An 18,211-nucleotide genomic window follows, 5' to 3' on the forward strand; every position below is an offset into this window, starting at 1 on the left:
ATGGAGGGTGCAGAAGAGAAGAAGAAGGTTCCTGCTGTGCCAGAAACCCTCAAGAAAAAGCGAAGGAATTGCACAGAGCTGGAGATCAAGCGCCTGAGAAAGAAGTTTGCCCAAAAGATGCTTCGAAAGGCAAGAAGGAAGCTCATCTATGAGAAAGCTAAGCACCATCACCAGGAACACAGACAGATGTACAGAACAGAGATTCGAATGGCCAGGACGGCAAGAAAAGCTGGCAACGTCTACGTACCTGCCCAACCCAAATTGGCATTTGTCATCAGGATTAGAGGTATCCATGGGGTGAGCCCAAAGGTCCAAAAGGTGCTGCCGCTTCTTCGCCTTCGCCAGATCTTCAACGGCACCTCTGTTAAGCTCCACAAGGCTTCCGTGAGCATGCTGCGGATGGTGGAGTCATACATCGCATGGGGGTACTCAAACCTGGAGTCAGTCAATGAATTGATCTCCAAGCGTGGTTATGGCAAAATCAACAAACAAAAGAATTGCCCCGACAGATAGCTCATGGGTTGCTCGACCTCTTGGTAAAGGTGGCATCATCTGCAGGGAAGATCTGACTCACGAGATCTACACTGAGGGAAAGGCTTCGAAGAAGGGAACTTCCTGCGGCCCTTCCAGCTCTCTCCTCCGCGAGGGGAGGAAGGAGACCACCCGTGCGTAGAAGGTGGAGATCTGGGACAGGGCGGACCAGATCAATGGTGAGGGGAAGGAGAGCTAAGGTATCTTCCATGCTTATTCTGTAATCTGCTCAGTTACTAAACCGAATCCTTCAAAACTGAAAAGAAAAAAAAAAGACTGACAGGAGGGTCTGAGGCCGGGGAGTCACGCACCTGTCGCCTGGGCCGCGAGGGGGCGCCGCCGCCCCGCCCAGCGTCGCCCCCCGTCCCGGCTGGGCGCGCGCTCGCGGGCCGCGGAGGGGGCGGGGCCGGGGCGCACGGGGCGGGGCCAGGGCGCGGGGGCGGGGCGCGCGTGTCCGCGAAGACGGCCGGGCGCGGGCGCGCGCGGCGGCGGCGCGTTCCGTTCCGGGCCGAGGCTCGCGGCGGAAAAGTTGCGGGCGGAGAGCGGCGGCCCCGGGACGGGCAGCGAGCGCGACGTCGAGCCGGTTCCCGGAGCTCGCGGCCCCGCCATGGACGACCTGGGTGAGTGAGCGGGGCCAGGGCGGAGGCGGCGGGGGGCGCGCGGCCCCGGGCCGGGCGGGCGCGGGCGAGCGGCGGGCCCGGGGATCCCACCCCCGGTGGCCGGATCCCCGCTGGGTCCCCGCCGGCCGCCGCTCCGCGGGGCGGGGATCTCGGGCCGGGCCTGAGTCCCGACCAGGCCGGCCCCGCGCCGCCTTCGCAGCCGCCACCCCAGCCTCGGGGACGACCCCACCTCCGGCCCCCGGCCCCCGGCCCCCGGCTCCGGCCCTCGGGGACTCGCCCCCATCTCCCAGACCAGCCCCAGGGACCGGCTTGCACCTCTAGGACCCGCCCCGCCCGGAGCCGACCCCCCCCCAGCTAGGGACCCTCGCTGCACAGACCGCCCCCACCCCACGCACCGCACAGATCCACCGCCCACTCGGGGAGCAGCTGCCGGGTCCACACAGGCTGGTCCCTCCATTCCAGGGCTGCCCCACCCCCGGAGGACCGCTCCCGCTCCAGGGGTAGCCTCTCCGCGCCCAGCCCGTTCATGTCAGATCCACAAGTTAGAGAGGGGCCTCCCCGACAAAGACAAGTTTCCCCTGCGTCCCACTGGCCCCCACTTCGGGTCTGGCCGCCCTGTTTCATGGACCGGTCACTCCATTTCACCGACTGCCGAGGTCTCCCCTCTGGGTCCCAGCCGTCCCCTTCCTGTCACAACCAGCCTAATCTTCGAAGAGTAAACTGGGGGGACAGAATCAGCACCCCACTCCCAGACGCTGGGGAAATGCCAGGGGCAGAGGAGGGAAGTGGGCCTCCAGGTATGGCCATCTTTGAACTTGTCCTGGCTGGCGGAGTCCGTCCCCCCCTCCTAGCCTCAGACAGGATGCCGGGGACAGTCTCCCTGTGTTCATGCTCCTGGAGCCCCAGAGCTCCTCTTCCACGACAGTCAAGGCCGGAGAGAGTGTCTCCTGGAACCAGACACTCAGCCCAAGGGGGTTGGGGCCAGGGTTCTAGGAATGAATGCCTCGAGTGGCCTGAACCCTGGCTGGGAGGGTTCACGCTTCCTCCCCTTCTCGCCTGAGGCTGCAGGGCCTCTGAGCCGGGAGGTGAGGAGGGGAAAGTTTCTCTGTGTAGGAGCCTTGTCTTCCCTCTCTGGACTGTGGGTGCCTTGTATGGCCATTGCTGCTTTCTCTGCCCCAGGCTGTGAGGAGTGGATTCACCCACCCCTTGAAGTGACGTCCCCCCCCACCCCCCTCAAGTGCACAGGCCACTCAGACTGGCTGTTTGTAGGCACTGCACTTCCAAGGGGACAGGGAGCAGGACTGGGACCTCACTACTTGCTGGCAGCTTCTTTTGGGATTGTTCCCCCACCCCCGTCCGGAGCTGGGGGAGCTGGGGGTGGTGTACGGTCCTGCCTGTTGTGCAGGGTGCGATGGCTGCCAGGCATAGTTCTGCCCTTGGGTCAGACTTGGCACCCATTTTCCCACACACTCAAGGTTGGCATGGCCTCCAGACAGGTATTTTTTTCACATAAAAATAAGTAAACTTTAAAGGAGGCTGGAGGGGGCGGTCCTTTTTTAATCGGGCTCTGAAAGCCTCCAGGCTCTCCCGGTGGGAACGGGGAGCAGTTACAGCTTCTAACATGCTCATGTGGCTCTGCTGCTTCTGCACATCCCCCCGAGCTGTTCGAAGGACTGAGAAGGTCTTTGTCGAGTTTGCAGTCCTGAGGTCCTGTCTTCTGAGAATCTTCCATGCGGGGCCAGGAAACTGAGTTTGAGTCTCTGAAAGGAAAGAGCGTGCACTAGCAGATTGCAGGGCTGTCAGTTTGCTGTGTGTGGAGGTCTTCCCGACTTCAGCCAGTCCTGCCTCCCAGCAGCCCTTTATAAAGAGCCTCTTCGGGCCTCTGTTGGCATCACTACCTGCCTTTTCCAAAGTGAGGAGACTAAGAGAGGCTGAGTCACCTGCCCAAGGCTGCACAGCCACTGAATTGACAAAGCCAGGACTGGAGCCCAGCCCCAGCTCTAGACCCGCAGCTCTAGTACGGGAGGCCTTTCCTCCTGAGCAGGGCTGAGCTGGGGGAAGGGAGGGTCGCGGCAGGGTGCTGGCTGCCACCTGTAACTTCTGCCGCCTTCCACCCCAGGCTCCCCGTTGTTTGGATCCTGGCTGCCCAACTTCCTTGGCCTCAGCTCCCAGGGGGCCAGCCGCGCCTGGCTGACCAGAGCCTGGGCGGGAGGAGTGGGGCGTGCAGGAGGGGAGAGGAATTTGCCTCTGTGCTCAGGCCCGTCAGCTGTCTGGCTGACTGCTCTGCACCCTGCCCGTCAGCTGTTTCCTTAGTTAGCGCAGACACAGAGGCCAGGCCTCGTTTTTATTTTTCTCCTGAGCGTGCCCTCAGCCGTGAGCCTCCTGGCCCCCGGAACAGGGGAGAGCGGAATAGGGGAGAACGTACGGTCTGCCCCATGGTGAGCCTGGAGGGGCAGGGGTCTGGGCTGGGACTTTGTTTTTTGGGTCTTAAAGAATGGGGAACTCTCCCCTCCCCATAGCTGCTAGTGACAGACTCACCATGTGCTATTTAATAAGTTACCAATCGCTCTTTGGGCAGGAAAACATAAACACAGCCTTTCCCTGTGTGTGCTCTCGGCCTGTGCTGTGGGGTGGCTGCTGGTGGCTTTTCTCATTACTGTTTAGATGCTGGTTTGGCCGGGAGTTGCCCTGTTCTCTGGCCGGAGTTTCCTGGACAGAGTTCCCCAGCACGGAGGAGCGCTCTGATTACGTTTTCTGACCTGACCCCTTGCTTTCCCCCTGTTCCCCTTCCTAGTGCGTGGCGGGGGTGGGGGTGGGGGATAGGGGGTTGGGGGGGTGAGAGGGGCTGTGACCACTAAGGATCACTCCTGCTTGATGGGAGACAGGCACTGGCTCAGCACTTGGTGCGCGTCCTCACGGCCATCCCGAGGGAGGGGTTTTATCTCTGCTCGCAGATGTGGAAACCCGAGCTCTGGAAACGTCCGCTGGGGGAGCTGGGATTGGAGCCTAGACTGACCCAGTTCTGGATCTGGTCATTTTATTTTATTTTATTTATTTTTTCAGAAAGGAGGGGAGAGGGAGAGAGAGATAGAAACATCAGTGATGAGAGAGAATCATCGATCGGCTGCCTCCTGTATACCACCCCCCGACTGGGGATTGAGCCTGCAAACCAGGCATGTGCCCTGACCAGGAATCAAACCACGACTTCCTGACTCTCAACCACTGGTCTGGATCTGGTCATTTTAATCATAACCAGGTAATAGGTGTGATCTGTGACTGACCAGGGGGCCTGCTGAGTGTTGCTAGTTACCTTTAAAAGTTGCGCCCGGAGGCCACCCCAGGACATGCCTCTGTGGTGAGGGCGGGTCCAGCACAGGCCTCCATAGCTTTGCCTGCCCCTCTCCCAGGGGAGCAGCCAGCTGTTGGCAATGCCCAGTTGCCGCTGGAATCTGGACATGTCTTCGTTCAGCTTCTCAGCAGTCTTGACCCTCTGGAAAACAGTGCCTCATTGTCTGTCCTTGGAGGGGTACTGGGGGGGAGTTGCCTGGGGCATTTGGGGCTGTGGAGCCTCCCTGTTCCCATGGAAAGTCTGGACTTTGGGCTTGGCTGTCTGTGGTGCCTCTGTGTTAGGCCGGGGTCAGGGCGCCCAGCTGCTGGGCCTGTGCAGGGCATCCTGGAGCGACATGCCCTCAGGGGGCCCTGAGTCAGTGCCAGGGCTTCTCTGGGGCTGTGCGCTGGTGAAGGCAGAGCTGGGCTTTAAACCCTGGGTGTCTGATTCTGAGCAGGTGCCCTTTCTGCTGTGCTGAGGGGTCTGCTGCCTGGGCAGCCACGGCTTAGGGTGGAAAGGCTGGGGCTTCTGGCGGCCATAGCCCCACCAGGATGGGTTTGGGGTCTTCCGCGGGAACAGCTCAGTCTTCCTTCCTTCCCGGGCCCGGTGATCCCCATGCACCAGTGAGGCTGGGTGGGCCCTTCGCTGAGGGGCCGATGGGAGGCCGGAGTTACCGCTAATGCGCTGAGCAGACCTCTGCCTCCGTTTATGCATGAGGTGTGTGACCCTCCAGATGGAGGATGTTGAGAGAACTTCCTCCAGCTTCACTCTCCTCCCAGCCCTTCCCTGGGCTGCTCTGGTCTCCTTGCCTTCGCTAATGATCACAAACCTCTGCGAACACTTCTGTTTTCACAGTGTCTGCAGAACTCTTACCCGTAACATTGAGCATGTACTATGTGCGGGCACTGTGCTGGGCGCCTTACATACGTGGCTTTGTTGAATCATGTGGGCCACATGAGGTGCAGGTTCTGTTATTGCTGCTACCCATTTATAGATGATGAAATAGGCACAGAGCGGGTGAGCTTTAACTAGCAAGTGCCAGGGCTGGGGTTTAATGCAGAGTGAGCTTGTAACCAGTCTTTACACTTCAGTTCATGATCCTGGATCCCATCCTGATTGCCTGTTGGTTTGCTTGCTTTCCATTCTCTGTTCCGTCTCCGACATCTGTGCTTTTCCTCTTCTCTGTGGCTTCTTCCTCCTCCTTCGTTCTTTCCTGGGGACTCAGGATGGGACGCTGGGCACCTGTAGCAATATCTCCGCCTCTGTGAGGGCTCCACTTCTCCACCTGTCCCCAGTCCCGTCACCTGTTACCTGCAAGACAGACTGGGGGCTTCCTGCACAGGGCTGTCCTCGGAGGCCTCTGTGCGCCCTGCCCCGTACACTCTCCTGTCTGTTCATGGCTGCCTTTGGAGCCAGCCCATGTCGAGGAGGAAGTTGTTGACACCTTTTCAGGTGGAGAACTGAGGGTGTCTTGTGGGAGGAAGAGAGTGAGCGAAAGAATTAGGAGGCTGAGTGTTCCCAGAAATCTCGACAAAGCACCTGATGGAAGGGGCATCCAAGATCATCTCCTCACCGGGGATGGGCCCGAGGCTCCACAGCCTCCAGCCCACAATGCCTTTCCAGTTGTGGTCTTGTTGGGAGTCTCGCTGGCCTCAAGCCTGCATCTGCGTCCGGATAAGTCTTCCAGCTCCCGAACCGATTGCCTAACCAGTGGGGCTCAGGGCCGGCCTCTCCAGGGAGGCCTTGGACGGGCCAGTGGCAGGCAGAATGTGTGGTTGGCCAGACTCGGCAGAGCCCTGGTGGCCAATTTTTCCCTTAAAGACGGCCTCTTAATGCTTATTTCTTGTGTGATTGTGGTATTGTGGTTTTATGGGAGAACATTGTTATTGTTAGGTGCATACTGAACTATTCGGGAGTAAAATGTCATCTCTGTAGCTTAGTTTTAAAGAATATAGTAACAAAAAGTAGGTGTGTGTGTGTGTGTGTGTATGGGGGATGCACACATTTTTTTAATACAAAATGGCAAAATGTTAACGATTGAATATAGGTAGAAGGTATATGTGCACTCATTGTAATGCCTTTCAGTTTCTCTATATGTTTAGGTATTTCCATGATAAAAAGTTGGAATAAGCCATAGTGGGCTCCGAGTCATTTGGCCAGGGCGCCCTGAGTGTCCACCTGTGATTGACTTGAGTGACCCTCGGCCTCCTGTGACTGCACAGATGGCGTAAAGCGTGGGTGGGCAGAGAAGGGAGCCACGCAGGCCTGGCTGGAGACGGGCGCCCACAGCCACCATGACCTGTGCAAAAAAAGTCAGGGTCAGCCCTGGCCAAAGAGCTTCAGGGATTGGAGGCAGACTCCGGCTTCCGTGGGTGTGGGTGTGGGTGTGGTGAGCAGGCCGGGGAGGGAGGCGCTGGGCTTGGAGGGGTGGCGGGTGGGTTGCAGAAGGAAGCTTCACAAAGGCAGAGAACAGCCTCCGGGCAGCTGGAGCCTGGGGGAGGGGATGAGATGCCATTCAGGCTACGTCAGGAGCCTCTTATCTGTGGCCCTGGGAGCACCACGGGCCTATGGCAGCAGCGGGCAGCAGGGGCCGGAGTGGCCCCAGGCTCTTGCTATCAGCTGAAATCTGGTCTCCAGTTCTCCCACTTGAGGCTCCCTCTCCTGGAATCCCCACTCGTAGGTCCCTCTTGTCTTGTTTTGTGCTGACTCAAAGCCGGGCGCTGGGTCTCCCATCTGAGAGAAATAGCTGGATTCCAACACCAGGGGCCCCTGGGCAATGGGGGTCCCGGCGCCTCCAGCAGGCCTTGTCAGGAGAGGGCCTCATGCGAAGGCCTCCGAGCCGCACATCTGTCCTCAGCGAGCCAGGACGCAGAGGCTGGCCGCTGTAGGGCTCATGGGATCGTCCTGTGTGATCTCGGATGGGGTGTCAGGCCTCACTCTGCCTGTTTGAAAAGCATGATGTGGGGTTCATGGGGGAGGGGTGGTGCCGGGAGGAAGCTTTATGTAATTCTTGGCTGGGACTCAGGTAATTGTTTTAATGAAATGGAATGCAGCTTATTCAGAACTCACTTGGCAGAGCAGCCATGTTCTGTTCCGTTTTCTTGTGGGGGGAGCGGGTCACACATTTCCAGCTGTTGCGAATAGTAGGACCCTGGGCCCTGGGCGAGCAAGAGCAAGTGGGGGAAGCCTCCGGGAGCTGCTTGCAGTGTCTTAGGGAGCCAGTTAGCTCCGGACCCTCAGGCACGTATCGCCTTCTCCTCTGGCCCCGAGTCTGTGTGTCTTTTTTGTTTTTGTTAAGGAGGATATTTTTTCCATTGATTTTTAGGGAAAGTGGGAGGGGGAGAGACAGAGAGAAACATGGATGTGAGAGAAACACATTGATTGGTTGCCTCCTGCACGAGCCCCGGAGGAGCCTGCAACCAAGGTACGTGCCCTTGACCAGAATTGAACCTGGGACCCTTTGGTCTGTCTGCAGGCTGATGCTCTGTCCACTGAGCCAAACCGGCTAGGGCTGTGTCTTTTGAATGAGGCATGGAGAATTGGGCCTCTTACAGAAATTAAAAACAACAAACACCTGTTGAAAGCAGGCTGTCAAATGGGCCCAAATCCGCCTTTTTTGATTGGGAGGCCCCACGGGATGAGGGCCACGGAGGTGTCTACACACGGCAGACAGACCTCCACGAGGCCCTCTGTCTTCATCCACTCTTTTTTTTTTTTTTAATAATTAAATCTTTATTGTTCAGATTATTACAGTTGTTTCTCTTTTTTCCCTCCATAGCTCCCCTCCACCTGGTTCCCACCCCGCCCTCTGCCCTCACTCCCCCCGCACTGTCCTCATCCATAGGTGCACGATTTTTGTCCAATCTCTTCCCACATCCCTCCCACCCCTTTTATCACCACCAAACCAGTCTTATATGAAATGCTGAACGGTATCCTTTAAGAAGAGGAAGAAGAAGAAAAAGGTAAAGATACAAATTATGAACAACAAATACACATCTATCAACAAGTGAATCTAAAAATCAAGTGAATAAATAATCTGACGAACAGAATAAACTGGTGATTATAATAGAATCAGGGGCATAGAAAGGGAATGGACTAACTATTCTTCATCCACTCTTTACTCCACCCCACATGTCTTTCTCCACCTCAGCACCTTTTATAACTCCCAGTGCCCTCCCACCCCATATCTCCCATCAGTGCAGGTTGTTTTTTTAAAATATATTTTTATTAATTTCAGAGAGGAAGGGAGAGGGCTAGAGAGATAGAAACATCAATGATGAGAGAGAATCATCGATTGGCTGCCTCCTGCACACCCCACACTGGGGATCGAGCCCGAAATCTGGGCATGTGCCCTGACCGGGAATCGAATCGTGACCTCCTGGTTCATAGGTCGACGCTCAACCACTGAGCCACGCCGGCCGGGCCAGTGCAGGTTGATCTTTCCCCCTTTTCTTCTGGTGTTTTTACCTTTCTGTTCTTCCTAATCTCTTGTTTGCCTCTTTTCTGTGTTTTTGGTTGCTGTTGTAATCTTCACCCAAGGATATTTTTGCCTCTGGCATATGCCCTGACTGGGGGCAAGGGGAGCGAACCCACAACCCAGGTATGTGCCCTTGACTGGGAATCGAACTCATGACCCAAGGGCCAGCACTCTAACCACTGAGCAACCAGTCAGGGCTCCTTTTCTGTTTTTTGTTTTTTTAATTTCTAAAAAGAATATATTTTTGTTGATTTCAGAGAGGAAGGGAGAGGGAGAGAGAGAGATAGAAACATCAATGATGAGAATCATTGATTGGCTGCATCCTGCACGCCCCCTACTGGGGATTGAGCCCAAAACCCAGGCATGTGCCCTTGACCAGAATCGAACCCGGGACTCTTCAGCTCCTAGGCCAACACTCTACCCACGAAGCCACACCAGCTAGGGCATCCTTTTCTGTTTTTAACTCAGCCTGGGCCGTTCTTTTCTTTTGCTAGGCACACCTCCCACGCTTTAGTGGCCATATTTCTCTTCCTTAAGATCCGCTTCTTTTGTGTTTTCCCAAAGTTTTCGCTGGGCTCCCTGTTTCTCTCCCAGATTCCTAGGTCAGTTTATCTACTTGCGTGACCTCTTCTCTCACTGTGTGTTGGCGACTCCTAAATTTATTTTTCCACCCTTGACGTGGATGCCATTGTCCAGATCCTTCCGGCCTGAACCCAACTCATTTCCTTCTCACTCTCTCCTCGTGGCCGCATCTATTGTCTGCTCCCTCTGTTGCTGTCCCCACTCTTCCTTGGCCTGTGAAGTCATGGGCTCTTCGAGGTTAGGCAACATTTTCACATGCTTTGTCTTTTTTTTTAATGCCTGGTGACTTTTATTAATAATAATAATTATTATTTTAAATCCTCACCCAAGAATATTTTTCCATTGATTTTTATTTTTTAAATATTTTTCCTTTTTAATATATTTTTATTGATTTCAGAGAGGAAGGGAGAGGGAGAGAGAGAGAAACATCAATGATGAGAGAGAACCATTGATCGGCTGCCTCCTGCACGCCCCCCACTGGGGATCGAGCCCGCAACCCTGGCATGTGCCCTTGACTGGAATCAAACCCAGGACCCTTCAGTTCTGCAGGCCATTGCTCTATCCACTGAGCCAAACCAGCTAGGGCTCCATTGATTTTTAAAGAGAGTGGAAGGGCAGGAGAGGGGGGGCAGAGAGAGAAACATCGATGTCACATCCATTGGTTGCCTCCCACATGTGCCCTGACCCTGACCCCTGCCGGGGATCTAGCCTGCAACCGAGATATGTGCCTTTCACTGGGAATTGAACCCGAGACCCTTTGGTCCGTGGGCCTACACCCCTAACCACTGAGCAAAATCAGCCTGGGCTGCTGTGTCATTTTTATATGACTGTGACAACAACCCTTCGGGGCAGATTGGAGTTTTTCCGTTTACAGATGAGGAAGGAAAACTGAAACCCAGGGGGCTGAGAGGAAGGGGACACACCCACTGTCGCAACAGATGATGTTGCAAGAACTTGATCTTGGGTCTGCAGCTCCCAGCCCATTCTCTCTTTGGTTCTTCACACTGACACCCGTAGGCAGAGATGGGAAGTCACAGGTTGGCCTGCAGACCCCTGTTGCTTGCCTTCATGGCATTTAAAAATATTCCAACTTGTCAGGCCAGCGAGGCTCAGTGGTCGAGCATAAACCTATGAACCAGGAAGTCAGGGTTCGATGCCCAGTCGGGGCACATGCAGGCTCGATCCACAGTGTGGGGTGTGCAGGAGGCAGCCCATCAACGATTCTTTCTTACCATTGATGTTTCTATCTCTCCCTCTCCCTCTCCCTTCCCCTCTGAAATCAATAAAAACATATTTTAAAAAAATTCCAAGTTATTCATTAACATTTAAAGCATCGGGAGCTCACACCTACCCAATCCCTATGTCGTTTCTTTAGGAAAGTCAGAGTTGGCTCCACCAGTCGCCTGTCTTCGTGGCGGCACCTGGAGGACCTGAGGCCCAGCCCTCGCCTAGGGCTCTCTGTCGCCTGCAGAGGCCCAGCTCCCCGGAGCACGTTCCCACCTGGCCCTGATGGGGGGTTCTCGGATGCTCTCTTTCCGTCCTGTATTACAGCAAACATACAGTTGGGGGTCTGGGATTTCTGGTGCTGTGTCCTCTGAGTTAGATTAGATTCCGACTGCTCCAGGCGCTTGCCTCTGCCTGGAGGCTGGGTGTTTGTCCACGTCGCAGACAATAGCCTCCGCCCGTCCAACTCCCTTCACCCTCCACCTTTGGGATCTCAGCTGCAGCCTCCTTCTGCAGAAGACTTGTTCCGGTTAAAACCCGCGACCTCTTGGCCCTCCCACTCTGGTAAAACTTCCCAGATTTTATAAATCAGGCTTCTTGCCTTTTGTCTCTCCCCAGCCCTGTAAGCCCCTTGAAGACAGGGCTCTCACCTGCCTTTCAGGTGTCTCTGACCGTCAAGTACGGCTCGGTTCTCTCTGCAGTTGCTTAATGAATGTTTGATGGTGGTTGATGATGAAATGGGCATGAACTGTGATGCCTAACCTCCAGCCAACCACTTCCTCCACCGGGAAGTCTGAGCGAGAAACCCTCTGCTTCCAGGCAGTTGGGGAGGCAGCTGGGGGCCCAGACAGGACACAGGCCCCGCTGTCGGCCACTCCTGGGCCTGGATCGATGCTGTCTGTCCCTTGCCGGCTGTGACCTCGGCGGATCTTACACCTGGGACTCAGGCCCCTGATCTGTAAGCAGGTGCATTTCCTGAAATGCTTCGAAGTGCTTGGTCAAGGGTAACGGTTATCATGGTTCATCCTTGGAGTAATCTGGAAATTGCTGTGGGGCTCTGGCTGTCTGTCACCTCTCCACTGCACAGACCTGCTGCTTGTGTTTGCCGCGGCCTTGGTGGTGGGCGTTTAATGCAGATGAACCTGGTTGGCCGGTCAGCTGGGCCCAGGGAAGGAATCTGACCTTGATTATCTTCCGAGTGTGATTTGGGACCCCTCGTGGCCCTGTGGGTTAGAGTGTTGGGCCTCTGATTTGCAGGGGATGCGGTGGTACCCCAGGGCCGGGTGTATTCATTGGTCATTTTCCTTGAGCCTCTTCGGTGGGTTTGAGGAGGAAGCGGCTGGGGGAGGAGGTGGTTTGGTGGCTTGGTTTATAGTAGTCGCTCACCTAAGACTAACAGTAAAGCTGCCGCAGAAGCCACTCCCAGAACCCTCAGGCCTCCTGGGGTCCAGGAGGCTGTGAAGGCTGCTCCGTGACATCTGTGAAGCTCACAGGGTGGACCTGGGCCAGCAAGGCTCCTAGTAGCAGCAGAAAAAGGGAGGGATGGTTTTCTAGACCATGAACTGTGGTTTTTGTCAGTTGAGCGGGCACAGCCATTAGCTAGAAGCCCACCCAGTGATGGGCAGCTCTGCCACCTCTGTACCCTTCTAGGGGCAGTCAATCTGTTTTTGTTTTTAAAATATATTTTTATTGATTCCAGAGAGGAAGGGAGAGGGAGAGAGAGAGAGAAACATCAATAATGAGAGAGACTCATTGATCGGCTGCCTCCTGCATGCCCCCACCAGGGACCAAGCCTGCAACTCTGGCACATGCTCTGACTGGGAATTGAGCTGTGACCCTGTGGTTCATAGGTCGGTGCTCAACCACTGAGCCATACTGGCCAGGCAGCAGTCCATCTGTTGGGCCAGCCCTGGCCCCGTTGGGGGTTTGAAGTGGCTTTGAGAGTCCTGGCCAGGCTTTTCCTTGCTCTGCTTCCAGGACCGTTCCTCTTCCTTCGGTGGGAATGGGTGTGTCCCTGCCCTTGCTTTCCTCTGTATCTGTCATCTCCCCATGGACTCAGCTCGCTGGCCCTCTGGGCGCTTTCTCTTCACGGTGAGCTCCAGGGCAGTGGGTCGGTGGCTCCTTGAGGCGGATGTGAGGGAGTGGCTGCGGCGCCTGGGGACTGCACTGTCCTGGGGACCGCCTGGGCTCACGAGTGGCCCTGCAGTCGCCTGGCTGCATCTTGGGGCGAGGTAGCTGCTGGGATGGCCGGTGGCCTCGTTACCTCAGGTGGCCTCTTCTGCTGTGTCCTGAGCTTCCCGTGAATTCCTGCCCTTCCCGCTCTTGGGAAGTGGGCACTTGAGGTCTCTTTCGCCTGGTCTGCTGAGAGGCGCCCGGAAGCAAGGGGGGAGGGAGGAGTGCTACCTGGAGGCGGTGTCATGGCTTCCTGTGGTCACTTCTGGTAATCTGCTCCAAACATCCTGTTTGTGCTCCCAGAGCAGCAGGACACTGACCGGGGACAGCTGTTACCTGCCTGACCTCCACAGCGCTGGGGGCCGGGCTGTCACAGTCCACCTGCCCCGGGACCCTTGGCTGCCTGGCCCCTGGCTGTCGATGGCCTGGCTGGTAGCAGCTCCTTGCGGTGTCGCTGGCTGGGGCTTCACCCAGCTCTGCCCTTCCTCTTCTCCCCGCTCCGACGGCCGGGGAGGGTTTTCCTCCGAATGTTCTGTCGGGAGTGATCAGTCACCACTCCCTTCTCTGTGGTTCTGGTCTGATTCTGGCTTCCTTAGGCCGCCCCCCCCCCCCCCCCCCCCGCCACTTCCAGAGCTTGGAGGAGCTTTAGGATGTCACCTGCTCCTGCGGTTCAGGTGTGGGGGTGTCTCCAATCATCACCTTCTTCATCAGTGCTGCTCATTTTTTATCTGTTTATATATTGGGTTTCCATTGAGGATTACAATTGCAAAAGGGGTTTTGTGGGTTTTTAAAAATCTGAAAACAACCCTGGCCCACATTTCTCAGTGGTCAGAGCGTTGGCCCATGCACCATATGGTTGTGGGTTCGATTCCTGGTCAAGGGCACGTACCTGGGTGGCAGGTTCAACCCAAGTTATGGCATGTGCAGGAGGCAACCAATCAAAGTGTGTCTCTCACATTGATGTTTCTCTTGCTCTCACTCCTCCTCCTCCCTCCCTCTCTTCCACTCTCTGTAAATATCAATGGCAAACATATCCTCAGGTGAGGATTAACAACAACAACAAAAATCTGAAAATAAACAATATAAAAACATTTATAAATCACTTAGGAGTTTCTACTCACCCATTTTACAGATGGACAAACTAAAGCCCTCTGAGGAGAAAGCACTTGCCCAGGACACTTAATAGCAGAGCAGGCCTGTGCTTTTCTTTCTAGCCCAAGCATGTCAAACTCAAAGGCTAACACGGGCCAAATAAACGAGGCTTAAGTTTCTGTGGGCTGCAAAAAAACAAAAGCTTCAATTTTCATAGAAACGTAGGTTTATTTCGCTAGAGACATGCTGAATACAAAGGGCTGAAATAAATGAGTTAACATACAATAATAGAACACTTTAATAAAAATTAATATTTTTTTCTTGAACATTAACTTACCAAACACTGAATTAACTGCACAAATTAATAAGCGTAACACAAATAAACCTATTTTTCTTGTTCTCCAAAAGCGAAATATTTCCTGTTGCACACACCAAACAAGTCAGTCCAAGACTAATGATGTCGCAATTGGCAGCTAAAATATTTGCTGCTAGTATTAGTGGAGAGAAATGGTGCGCCTGCACATAAGTCGCATAAGGGAAATGAATGCAACATGATTATAGTAATCAGTCATTAGTGAATGTTGTAGTTCGTTATTTTATTTTAATTTTTTTTAAAGTGGTAAAGTCATTTTAATTCCGATTCTTTTTTTTTTTTTAATATATTTTATTGATTTTTTACAGAAAGGAAGGGAGAGAGATAGAGAGTTAGAAACATCGATGAGAGAAACATCGATTAGCTGCCTCCTGCACATCTCCTACTGGGGGTGTGCCCGCAACCCAGGTACATGCCCTTGACCAGAATCGAACCTGGGACCTTTAAGTCCACAGGCCGACGCTCTATCCACTGAGCTAAACCGGTTTTGGCTGTAGTTCGTTATTAATAACTAGAGGCCCAGTGCATGAGATTCATGCATGGGTAGGGTCCCTAGGCCTGGCCAGCGATCAGGGCTGATTTGTGGGGCAACTGGCAGGGTGATCGGGGCCCCTGCTGGCACCTGCCTTGGCCAGCCTACGGGCTGGGGGCAGCTCCTGCGTTGAGCATCTGCTCCCCCCCTCAGTGGTCAGTGCGCATCATAGCGACTGGTTGTTCCACTGGTTGTTCTGCAGTTCGGTCGATTTGCATATTAGGCTTTTATTATATAGGATTATGTATAACAGGATATTGTAAAAATTAAGTTATGAAATTTTTATTAAGATGTTTCTTGTTTAAAAAAATATATTTTATTGAATTTTTACAGAGAGGAAGGGAGAGGGATAGAGAGTGATCAGCTTCCTCCTGCACACCTCTTACTGGTGATGTGCCCGCAACCAAGGTAGATGCTCTTGACCTGAATCGAACCTGGGACCTTTCAGTCTGCAGGCCGATGCTCTATCCACTGAGCCAAACCGGTTAGGGCTTAAGATGTTTCTTACATATTGTTATATTGGCTGGCCGCAAAAATATTCGTTGTGGGCCACATACGGGCTGTGAGTTTGACATGCTTGTTCTTGCCCTTTCTGGTGAATATCTGGGGTCCTAGTTTTCCTCATTTTTAGGACTACACATCTGCCACAGTGTAGCCTCAAGCCTTGTTTTTCTTTCCTAGAGACTTTTTAAAAATATATATATATTTTTATTGATTTCAGAGAGGAAGGGAGAGGGAAATAGAAACATCAATGATGAGAGAGAATCACTGATTGGCTGCCTCCTGCACAGCCCCCAATGGGGATCGAGCCCACAACCTGGGCATGTGCCCTGGACAGGAATTGAACCTGGGAGCCTTCAGTCCTGAGGCCAATGCTCTATCCACTGACCCAAACCGGCTAGGGCTTTCCTAGAAACCTTTACATGTCATTTTGTATCTGATATTATTTACTTTTGTTAAAGTCTTTATGTCAATGAAGATACATGCTCAGTTTAAGAAGGAAAGACAAAGGGACAGAAATGAAAGTCCTTCCTTCCTCATCAGGGGTAACTATTGTTAATTGTGTACCTTTTCTATTTATAAACATAGAACATGCATATGATATACATATCCTTAATTTAAAAAAAAAAATATCTTTACTAGAGGCCTGGTGCACGGATTTGTGCACTGGATGGGTCCTTCTGTGCCCTCTCGCAATCTGGGACCCCTCGGGGAATGTTGGGCTGCCAGTTTCGGCCCGATCCCCACAGGCCAGGCTGAGGGACCCCACCAGTGCACGAATCTGTGCACCGGGCTGCTAGAATGCATATAAGATCTTTGGTTAATCTTTCCCTCTGTTCCATGTTTCCATGCCTGTGTGTTGAGCGTCTGCCTGCTGGTGGTCAGTGCACGCCATTGCTACTGGTCAAACGGTTGCTTAGGCTTAGATTGCCAGTGATTTCCTTAGATTATAGATTGATTTCAGAGAGGAAGGGAGTGGGAAAGAGAGATAGGAACATCAATGATGAGAGAAAATCATTGATTGGCTGCCTCCTGCATGTCCCCTACTGGGGATCAAGCCCACAACCCAGGCATGTGCCCTTGACCAGAACTGAACCTGGGACCCTTCAGTCCGAAGGCTGACGCTCTATCCACTGAACCAAACCAGCTAGGGCCATATCCTTAATTTTTTAACTAAGATGAAATTCACAATGAACTGTTTTCCTCTATCTAGTTGCAGGCCATTTCTATCACCACCAAAGGAGACCCTGTACCCAGTAAGCAGTCTCTTCCCCTTATCCTTCCCCTAACCCCTGGCAACCACTAGTCAGCTTTCTGTCTCTATGGATTTGTCTGTTTTGTACATTTTATGTAAATGGAATCATACCATACATGGACTTTTGTGACTGGCTTCTTTCAGTTAGCATTTTCAAGGTTCATGTGTGTTGTAGCATGTCAGTGCCTCATTCCTTTTTATGGCCGCATAATATTCCATTGTAGGGACAGATCACATTTTGTCTCTCCATTCATCTGTTGATGGACATTGGGTTGTTTCTACCTTTTGGCCTTTGGGACCAGTGTTGCTGTGAACGTTTATGTTCAAACATTTATTTGAACACCTGTTTTCAGTTCTTTTGGGTTTATATCTTCATTGTTTTTAAATTTTATTTTTCTATATTATAAATGTCTGCTAAAAGGACTAAATATCTTCAAGTTCCTTTTAATAGTTAACTTTTTTAACTGATAACAATGTTATACATGTTCATTGTAGAAAATTTGAAAACTACAAAGGTGTACAAAAAAGGAACTAATAAAAAAACTCTTAGAGCTAATCATCCATTCATAACTACAATTATCATCTTAATGTATTTCTATGAAGTCTTTTCAGTGCACATATAGTTACATAGTTGGAATAATAATTGCTGCATTATATAATTTGCGCTAGGCACTATTTTAGGTGCCTCACTGCATTACTTTTTAAAAATATTTATTTATTTATTTATATGCTTAGGGAGAGATGGGAGAGAGAAACATCGATTGATTGCCTTCCTTACGCTCCCTGACTGGGGATCAAACCTGCAACCCAGGGATGTGCCCTGACTGGGAATTGAACCGGCAACTGTTTGATGCATGGGATGATCCTTTTTTTTTTTTTTTTTTTTTCATGGGATGATCCTTAATCAACTGAGCCACTCCGGCTGGTCACATTCCCTTATTTTTTCCTCACAACAACCCTGTGAAGTAGGTATTTTTTAAAATTGATTTTAGAGATAGAGGAAAGGGGGAGGGGGGAGAGAAACATTGACTTGTCATTCCATCTATGAATGCATTCATTGGTTGATTCTTTTATCAAACAATGACTGGGAATCGAACCCATAACCTTGGTGTATTGGGATGATGATGGCCCTGGGCCATCTTGACCTTTTATTATTATGAAATTTCCCTCTTTATCCCTAGTAATATTCCTGTCTGGAAGTCTGCCTTGTCTGATATTGACAGAACCACTCCATCTTCTTTGATATTAGTGGTCTGTGTTCTCCATCGTTTTACACATAGTAAACCAGTAGGTACTGTCTATCTGTGTCTTTGTATTTAAAGTGTTTCTTATAGACAGCATATATTTAGTCATTATCAGTATGATTGAGTGTGTCTAACATCTTAAAATTTGTTTTCTAATTGTACCATCTGTCTTTATTCTTTTTTATTTTTCTGCCTTATTTTGGATTCATTAAAAAAAATTTTAGGATTCCATTTTATCTCCACCACTTACTTATTTAGCTATACTTTATTGGTTTACCTT

The 18,211-nt window shown here is 52.3% G+C and overlaps 1 protein-coding gene and 1 pseudogene across 4 annotated transcripts in view; both read left to right on the plus strand.

Moving 5' to 3' along the window:
* On the plus strand, nt 1-714 carry LOC138998051 (large ribosomal subunit protein uL30 pseudogene; annotated as a pseudogene).
* Nucleotides 715-1,034: 320 nt separating this feature from the next.
* Nucleotides 1,035-18,211, plus strand: part of PXN (paxillin) — a 47,039-nt gene continuing 29,862 nt past the window's right edge. For all 4 annotated transcript variants that reach the window (XM_070399874.1, XM_070399871.1, XM_070399872.1 and 1 more), the window contains exon 1: nt 1,035-1,151. In XM_070399874.1, the coding sequence (XP_070255975.1) occupies nt 1,139-1,151 (13 nt within the window). In that variant the 5' untranslated portion in view covers nt 1,035-1,138. The remainder of the gene's footprint in view (nt 1,152-18,211) is intronic.

Source organism: Myotis yumanensis, unplaced genomic scaffold, assembly GCF_028538775.1.
Source record: "Myotis yumanensis isolate MYYU_CA2020_CCGP unplaced genomic scaffold, mMyoYum1.0.hap1 SCAF_19, whole genome shotgun sequence".
NCBI classification, from domain to species: domain Eukaryota; kingdom Metazoa; phylum Chordata; class Mammalia; order Chiroptera; family Vespertilionidae; genus Myotis; species Myotis yumanensis.